Source organism: Dendronephthya gigantea, unplaced genomic scaffold (assembly GCF_004324835.1).
Source record: "Dendronephthya gigantea isolate DGI-Jeju-01 unplaced genomic scaffold, DenGig_1.0 000012F, whole genome shotgun sequence".
Classification (NCBI taxonomy): Eukaryota; Metazoa; Cnidaria; class Anthozoa; order Malacalcyonacea; family Nephtheidae; genus Dendronephthya; species Dendronephthya gigantea.
Window position 1 is genome coordinate 985,584 of NW_021163022.1, and position 9,965 is coordinate 995,548.

The following is a 9,965-nucleotide window of genomic DNA, read 5'->3' on the forward strand; positions in this document are numbered from 1 at the left end:
AACGCAAATTCTAGCAAATTTCATTTTGGTCTAAAAACCGTTTATACATGTTCATATATATATATACATTCACACACGCGGCCGGAAAATAAAAGACGCGCTATACTATATAGTTCTTCTTTATAATAGGCGGATGAATTGTCCGTCTATTTAGTGAAAGCCATGCATTATATATAGTCAGACGAGAATTAGTGGTCTGTGGGGATGAGTAGTGAAATGCATGCAAATGTTTTGATGAAGAATTATTCACAGCGCACAGATTCTAGCAAACAAACAGAGTTCTTTTTTAGTGATAGTTAAATAGGGTGCTGAAACCACTTAGCATGGAATTTTCATGTTCATACTATTTTTTGTTATATAGATAGAGCCATAGCTAACCGTGCGTAGTATTAATTTAACATAACACAGACTGTCGGAAATAAGGAAGGAACTTCGCGGTTATGTGAATAAAGAGTTTTTATACCCGTCATATGACAATACGCGGCTTTGATCTTTGTGCATGACATAATAACTCGTAAACATTACTCAGACTTCATACTGTAAAAGCTATTAAATACTTCAAGCTTTTATTAATAATATCTTCGTTCCTTTGTTCTATTTACAATTATTTCGCCTAGCTTTTGTCTAAATATATAATACAACAATAGATGGAATTACACTGATGCCAATGTTCATATATCTATATATTTTATGTACATATAATATATAATATATATATATATAGTCCCTCATATGTAATCGTGTGTTTATAGTTTGTATTGCAAACCCTACATTACTGAGATATATGAACAATTCTTGGCTTTTGTACATGTGTAAAGCATCCAGTACAAAAAAGCGAGTTCCTTTTTATATGTGAATTTAGTCTTTGAGATTTCCCAAACTATCCAAAACAAGTGTCGTTGCATTAAATGCAATTTCGTATATGGAAATATCTCGTTTAAAATTAACTTTTACTTATGCTTTTTCTCGGTTATGTACGTGAGACATATTGGATGTTCTACTTTACTTCTCTGTTCAATCCTTATCGGGTGGTGTTAACAAAAGACTCTCGCGTTTTTGTACATTCGGCACAAGAGATAAAATCTACCGTTTTTATAAAGACATGTCCCATTAGCGACTGCACGTTTCATTAGCTTCAAAATTAAGCTATGCTATAACATATATATGAATCTATTACCCCAAGTAGCTATAAAATATGTGATTACCACAATTATACATAAGAAAATAATGATCGCGAACCTTGTAGCTGAGATGTTTAGCCTTCGTATTATCTAGATATATGAGTTCGACTCGATTTTTTCAAAGAGTTCGTCTCCTTTACGAATAAATATATACCATCTATTTAACTCTTTTCAGAACTATACCTAAAGAGTTTTATACAGCTTTCAGCCAAAGAGCCGATAGAACTGAGTATTTCTTTGTCTGTTTAATAACTGAATGTTTTTCATATGCCGCTTGCTCAATTTATACCAGCAACAGCCTTTATTTCGCGCATTATTCTACCGATACTATTTTTTCCCATCGGAACCTTGTTGAACCAAATATCTCCTTTTGGTTTATGCTTTGGAGTGAGGTAGAAAGATGAAATTCCTGGCGGACGATGCTTGAGGTAAACTTCAAAAGCTCGCACGGGATCACGCTCGGTTCCGTCTGTCGCGATCATTCGAGCCTTGCATTTTCGCTTGTTCCGCGTGTAGTCGTTATCATTTTCGACTGAAAGCTTTCGTTTTGCTGTGTTTTTGATATGCTCAATACACAGTTTTCCTTCCATAGAGCGCGAGATTTGAAAGTCCTCTATATTAAGATCATGATGTGCCATTCTACCTCGTATTCCGTGGTGTATCGTGTTCAACCACCATTGCAAACGCAATAAAGCTCGCGGACTGTGTGTCCCGATAGCTCCTGAAGCCCACATTTTCTCGAGTTGTTCTTCTGTGATGCTTTCTACGACGTTAGGATGATTTCCTTTGCCGTTTCGTTTCAGTTCGTTTCTCTTCGTGATCAAATGATAGTTCACTATGTCAAATTCCTTGTCTGCCAGGTCGAAGTTGTCCGGCGCTGGGGGGACTTTTCTCTCTAAGAAATATCGACGTAGCCCGTTTCGATAAGTTGTTAAAGTCACCGGTTCGTATTCATTACCTTCTTTGCCTGGTCGCGTATCGCGTATCTCGAGAAAAAAGTCTTTCAGTAACGAAATTGCCATGCTTCTGTCAACACGGTTCATGTCAAGATTCTTTCCGAACTTGTCTTTATACCATTTTCGAAATCGTCGGACTGAGGTTTTCGTTCCTTCGACTGTGTTTTTACACCGACACGAATCGTCGACCCCTTCTACGTCTACCGCATCGGCTGAGGTTAAACATTGCCTTGATTTGGACTCGTGTCCGGGCGGACCAACTCCGCTAAGTCGACGTGTCGAAGGTGAACTTGGAAATACATCACCGACAGGGAAATGATAATCGTGCATAGGGTCGCAAATTACATTTGAAAATGGACGATTCGCTGTAGGGTATAACTGGCTGTACGATGACTGATACGTGGTCTCTTTAATTCGGGGAGGAGTTGGTTGGAAGTAAACAAATGGATTCTGTGTGTACGGTGGATGTTCCGTGAATGAGTATGCATCGCTTTGATCGCCTGGGAAGCGAGGTCGAGGGAATTGGGTTGCTCCAAGTTGGTGGTTTGGGAAGGCAATGTTAGGATCCAATGCTGCAGGGGAGAGATCGTTTTTCTCGCTGTCGTGCCGTGTTGAATCCCGGCTGTATAGTACACTTGTTGAATCGGCGGACAGTGGATGAGGAACTGTTTGTGACTGCGGTGAGAACAGCCGGTGGTCCAAACCTGGAGCACATGTGTAAATATTTCCCGTCGACCCAAAGCCCGTGCTATGCGAGGAAACATCATCCAATGCCTGACTACTACTTTGAGCGAAATTGTTCTGATCTAGGTACAGTGGTTGTAGATTATTTAGCGGTGACTCACCGTTGTGTGGTTTGAAGGCCATGTCGGGGACATACGATGCTTTGTATGGGTCACGAACATTCGCTAAAGGTTCCATAAACGAAGAGGACATCGGGAGATCAAATGGCTCCATTTTGAGGTGAACTAAGAGATTAAGATTCGTCCTACTCGGACGAGAACAAACTTTCAACTGGTGCGCAAAACACGGAACTATGTGTTTAAATATGCACTCAAGTGGACTCGTCATTTGCATACATAGGATGTAACATAATTATAATAGCAACAAGTCAATATGACATGCTCTTGTCAACTTGATTGCCTCGGTTTCCTGTGCTCAACGGTGATAAGGCCAACCCCAATTACAGGCAATGATGCCATTATGGCATTTAGCACCTAATTTGGTCCCTCGTAACACTACCACTAATTATTCGTGGGGCTTTGGAACATTGAGAACAATGACACAACACACATTAAGGAGACAGAATAGGTGGGAAAGCCATTCAGCTATTGTAATGTTAAACAAACTACATATCCACATTAGCCTAAGTTTTACTCGTCTTATACATTTGTCTTTCAGTCTTGTATAAAATATTTGTAGCTGAATTTGCTATGGCTAACTCAAACTAAGGACGTGCTTCCCAAGAAAATTGGGAAAAAAATTAGGGAGTCTATTTGTATGAGATAAGGTCTAACCAGGTTGCATTCAGTATATATCCGTGATAAGCTATATACATGTTCATGGATATAAAATTTATTCAAGTAATTGAGGAAAATTATACATCTATAGTAAGGCATGCATTGTCATGAATCAAGTTATCCCAATTTTTTAACTTGAAACAAGAGAAAAATATTATTTTTGAAAATCTCTAATATAATAGGCAAATAGATGCTTTCGTCACTAAAACATGTGTGCACTTCAACAAGATTTTGTGATATCACGAGGGAATTTATATTCATGTATACACGAAGGGCCTTTGAACCACGTCTCTCTTTCTCAAAGGCTTTGCTTGAAAAACAGAAAAGTTCTAGGGTTTGAACTTGACTTCGTGAAAGGTTTCTTTTATAGAAATGTGACGAAGAATGTATAGTAGTGTTTAGAGGCGTTTACTTGTCATAAGGATAAGTGGTTGAAACTTGGAGTTTTTCAAAGACCTGTGACAGCTGGATGTGATAAGCGTCATGGGAACAGGCTAATCGAAAGAGTCATTCGAGGCAAAATAAAACACTAACTCATGTTCTTTGGCATTGTTTTTATACTGTGAAATCATCCCCTGTACTTTGACGGGAAACAGTGTGGTTTGCGAAATCGATTATTTCAAAATATTTCTCCCTACGGCAACCGACCGAAGTTGACAGTCGTTAAGACGGCAGCACAATTAGCCAGAGAAGAATGGAGGGGTGGGACAATGTATCAAAAGCAATTAATGCGTTCGTACAAGAGGTCAACACAACAACTCATCAGAAAGACATATAAAAACCATAACTAATTTCAACTTTTTTTTAATGCCTGTCTCGTGTCTTTAATTTATATATATATGTATTTTATATAACCTTATACCCACCCGGTTTATCAACATTTAATTAAAAGTCAATATTAGCATAACATCTTATACACCGACTTGTTAAACAATACTTTTCAACGATAAGAGTGTCCTCTACATCATACTTGTATTATGGCAATACAGACCATTTTTATGCCGTCGTAACCAGGCAGTTAACCAGGTCGGTAAAAACGAGTTATATTCTTTGAAGCTCAAATTGTTAGGACTTACACAGGTTGTGAAATATATTTAGGGATACGTTTAAGGAGCATTTGGTCCTTATTCGAAATATATGAATGATAAATAAGGTTTTAAAGGTATTACTGCTTTATTTAACCTAGATATTCTATTTGCTTTCATTTACCAAATGTTCTTCAGTAACTTGAGGATAAAAATGTACAAGCATAATTGTTAGATGATTGGAATATAACGAAATATATGTATTATTTGATTTTCAGAAAGCATCTACATGGGTTGTGAGAGTCTATATCATATTTTCTGTACGTTTAAGGAGTGTTCTACTCTTGTTCGAAATATCATTGATTGCATATATGAATCCTTTTTGGAGTGAGAAGATAATTTTATATAATCCATTAGTTTATTCTCATCCTATATATAGATATGTCTACCGAACGAATTTTGCGTTCAACCTTGCAAGTTCCCCAGATATTCATACTTATTCACTGTCCAAATGTTTAGTTCTAAACACATGTCATAAAGTGTGTATTTAAATCATTTTAAGGTGTGGTTCCACTCGTTATTAATCATATTTTTTTAAATATGTATATGCATAAAAGTTAATCCTTATATTTTCGCCTTATATCGAGTTCACTAAAAGTCTTTTGTCGAATGATAAGAGAGTTAAATTCACCTTGAATTATTGGATAAAACTATCAGCAACGCACGTGCAAGATCGAATGCATCGCTTCCAAGTAGACTTAGCAAGTTCTTCTGTTGATTATTATGTTTTTCAACAAGAATTTCGTATTTTTGCCTTCTAAATTATCTTTATGCATTTATACTGTCACTTTCATCCAGTCTATATTTTAGGCTGAATGCTACACTTTGGATGCAAATTGTTATCGACTTTGTGAAGGTTCTCAAACCCGATAAAAAATGAATTATTTTAAGGCAAGACCTACCTTATTCACATGCTCCTTAAGCACGTTGCCGTAAATTCTGGTTTGCTCTTTGAGATGCCGAATTTTTGTCTTGATTCTTACCTATATTGCTCCATAAAGTAATGTTTAATTCTCATTTTGGGCTGTTGCCAACTTAAAAGCTAAGGACATACCGTTTAAACAAGCTGACACATCTTGATTCTCTTCCATCATGCAACATGCAACAAGTATATTATGTCACTATAGTCTGTACGTACATTGCATTTATTGTATTTGTAACTTTTTCCTAACCCTATATCAAGCGAAGTTGTTAGGCTCGAATATCGTTCGTTGCATTTGGTTTAATACTTTCTTATAAATCACCATATGTATAATGTTTTATGCCTACGCTATTAACGAAAACGAAGTTCTACTTGAAGTGCTATTAATATTCTATAGAATCTCTCCGCTCCCTCTGTTTGATATACCTTGCAACAACCGTACTGTACAAACTTGTCTCGGTCTTGCTGTCGTTATCATTGCCGAGTCACTATAATAATATAGGCCAGTTACTGACTTTGTTGCAATATTAACCTTATAACTCCAATATTCTTGAACATAAACCCATTTTCTTTACAAAATGTCTACTATAGTTATATTTATATAAACACCATAATCGAGCATGAAGACCATGCAGTCATTTACATCGTCCGTCGGGAAGAAAACGTATGATTGGTTTGGTCGACGGATCTTGATGCTGTTTTGGAAATACAATGTTGTTATTATACTTTTATTTTATGAATCTCACTTGCATTCGACATCGTGTACTAAGGGCACTCCCGAGTATAACGTTTTCAAGATGGCAACTTTCAGTCCTATAGCCTGTAGGATTTTGTGTGCAATAATAAAGATGTGACACTGATATATATATATGCAGTAGAAAGGGTATAGTTGAATGCTTTATGACTGCTAAGAAATATAACCAAATCTTAAACCATTTCACTGTTTGGTATTGATATTAGAAGGCGTATCCATTAAATAGAATCATGATTATAACGTATATACAATTCATATTTTGCCATTTCAAGTATAAACAACGATTGTAGAATAACAATATTCATTATATTGAAATGTCACAACAGGCAGAAGTTTCATTCTAGTTTACCTGCATGAAACATGTGATAAATTGTATCTTATGTTTTGTGTAACAACGCAAGTCTCTTTAAGATGTTTCATGCAATCATTCACTATATAGCTATACTGCAACATATTGATCACTGCATGTTATATAGGATATAAGCTCTACTTCACTTTGTTTTTAACATGGCTCTAATAAACCTGACCATGAGTCAGTTTGACTAAACAAAATTGTTGAAGTACCAACTTGTCATGAGAAATACATCTTCTATATTATTATGGAAATACGGTCCATATTACACAATTGCTTCGGCAAGCCAAAATGTCTAGACTTGCTGCGGGGACCTGTGTGAAACGTAGACAGAAAAAACATTTATATTGAAGCAGTTCACTTCGTAGATCATGCGAGCAACTTTGTGCCGAAGAAATGCAAATTGTGTAAACATCACATACAGCTTCAGGGCTTGGGTGTGTTAACGTGAATCTTCCTTGAGGTGCATGCAGTCCAACAAGTGCCATATTTGGCCTCACTTCATGTTCACATGAGAAAAGTCAGTGCCCTTAAAAGTTATCACTTCCAAGCTGTCTCGCTCCAATAAACAACAATAGCGAAGTTAAAGCGTTTTTGTGCCATATTTTTTTTTCAAGAGCTTCCCAAGTTTGGCCTTCCTAAATTGCTAACCTTGCCCGCCAGTGTCAGTTGGGGTTTTTGTCTCGCGATCACATGGGAAATTTCCCTGCAGTTTTTACCATGAGGTTCACAACTAAAAGCTCAATTCATATTTTTGAACGATGATTAGAAGAGCTTATGTATTAAAACAGGGCACTAACTCTCACATATATAGGAATGGAAATAGATAAACTAGAAATATATCTGTGAGCCAAATCCAGTTATACGGAGAATGCCATCTATAGAACATGTCAACAATTAACGCCCGATGAACTTTCGTCATCTCAAACCTATCTCATCATATACTCTCAGGAAGTCAAGAAAGTTGTCATGAATTTCTTGATGCCTAGAAAATTAGCTCATTCGTTTCTATAGGGATCGTTACAGGAGACAAATTCCGTGACTAAAACGTAACGACAGGCTATTAACGATCGCTTAATCCAGAAGCTCAAAGGCTTCCATCCTGTCATGGTCAAGTGGTCCTCTCCCGGTATATATGGTAATCACTTGCTGCGCTCCTTGAAATATTCGTCCGTCCATTATTATATTCCCACAATTATCTCGATAATTCAAGTTTCCCAATCCTGTCAAAGGCATTCTTCTATTCCATCTCTTCGGAATCGTAATGCTACGTCCGGATAAGATTGTCTAAGGGAGATTTTGACGACCAATAGAGGGCACTGACGATCCCTGACAATCTATCTCAGAGAGTTTGGCCTATCCGTGTTTACATTTGTAGTTATTCCGCTTTCGCGGTAATAACAATTCGACATCGTTCTGTAGCTAAACAATTTTAGAAAATTCTATTGATTGCCAAAAACCTTTGTACTCACTGAGCAGAACCGTCCAGAGTTTAAAATTTTATTGTACAAAAATAACAGTTTACTTCTGGGTAGCGCATGTACAGTTGGCACGATTTCGCATATATTCTACAAAAAGCACTAGATCCATCCCTTCTCGTGTACGTTTTTAATAAAGATGAGTTAAATAGAGAAGGAAGAACATTGAAACGCGTTGCTGCTTAATGAGTCAGTTGATCAGTCAGTCTGCGACTGTAAATGGATTGATCCAACGATCTTTCTTTCATAATTTTTGTAGTTCTGTTTCCACGATGAATAAATTTTATTCGTGGTTTGAAAATATGTAAAAATCTTAAAGCATTTGACGGAAAACATTCTATGACGCATACAACTGCCAAGTTTTGACCCTCGTGAGATCTTTACTCACGCACGGAAAACGAAGCAATATCGCGCGTCGTTATATAGCTTTCTTCAAACACAAAACCGAATCGGATTCAATCAATTGTACAATTGAGAGCATTGAGAAGATTTTGAAAATCGGAAATGGTGAATTATGCCTCAGACGAAGCCTTGAAATCGCGAACAATGTTCATGAGTGTCGCAATATCAGGCCTTTTAAGACAAAGTATTGCTTCAGCCACAAGTATGCACATCCGTGGAGCATTTTCTACTGTGAAAATCAGCATGTTATGCTTGGTATGTGGTAATAATTATCACGAAAGATGATTTCAAATGTTTTGAAGCGAATTTCTACACGATTACATTTGTATGAAAATGAGTCTAAAAAATGACAAGACACTGATTTCCGAAACATGTTGTTATAAAGTTCTACAATTAGTATACAATCATTATACGTTTTAATACAAAACGTTCTGTTGTATCATGATAAGGTCGTTTGGTCTTATTTCGCTGCTGTCAGTACCAGTCTAGTGACTGAAATAGTGGTTGTTGCTTGTTCATACTTCCACTTAATTGTACACCCTCTTCAAAATTCTTTCTTCGCCCAGAAGTCATATAACGCCCTTGTTTCCTAAACACTTTGCAATATATGTACACACAAATAATGATCATTCCAAGAGTACTTTATTTAACTCTTAGGTTGTTCCAAAACCGCACTTGCATTTCTTCTTACTGTTACTAAAACAATGACCTCTGCGTGATGTATACTGTAGTGTATTTCGTCTATCTAAAAATTTCTTTCTAAATTTCATGATAACGTTTCTTTTAATTAAGCATTCATTGCCTATAACGACTACTCCTTGTATTTTCACTTTTTTTCTCTAAAAACAAGACTCTCGTTTATTTGGACGGACCATTTCGGCTCCTTAAGTTACATTTTATTATACTAGCATACTATCCCCAAAATTTCTTCACTATAGCGTTGCTACAGATCCCAACCAGGACCAACCGCCCCTATCACTAAACATGTACACTATTCTCCTATCAACCTCTTCTTTTGCATAGATTCGTTCAGCCGATATTTATCACTCATTCATTGCAAAGGGTTTCGTGAATATTTCGAAATCTTTACTCAGCTATCCACCCTGAACAATTAGATACAATAAATTTGCTTGTTTGGACTATCGGCCTCTTGAAGTAATGATCTGTGGCTACGCGTCTACGTATTTACCAAAATCAGCGTAGTCAAGAGAACATACTTATTGTCAATATCATGGTGCTTTTGTCGGTGTGAATTCCAGAGGCTTGCCGATGGCGGCATACAGTCTGTATGATACGATACAGTTTTGCAATTTGT

General features: G+C 36.8%; 1 protein-coding gene across 1 annotated transcript; it reads right to left on the reverse strand.

The window, feature by feature from the left end:
• Window positions 1–568: 568 nt before the first annotated feature.
• Window positions 569–3,164, reverse strand: LOC114519132. The gene has a single exon (XM_028539207.1). The coding sequence runs from the start codon at window positions 3,092–3,094 to the stop codon at window positions 1,460–1,462; it is 1,635 nt and encodes a 544-aa protein (XP_028395008.1). The 5' UTR covers window positions 3,095–3,164; the 3' UTR covers window positions 569–1,459.
• Between the last annotated feature and the right edge of the window lie 6,801 nt (window positions 3,165–9,965).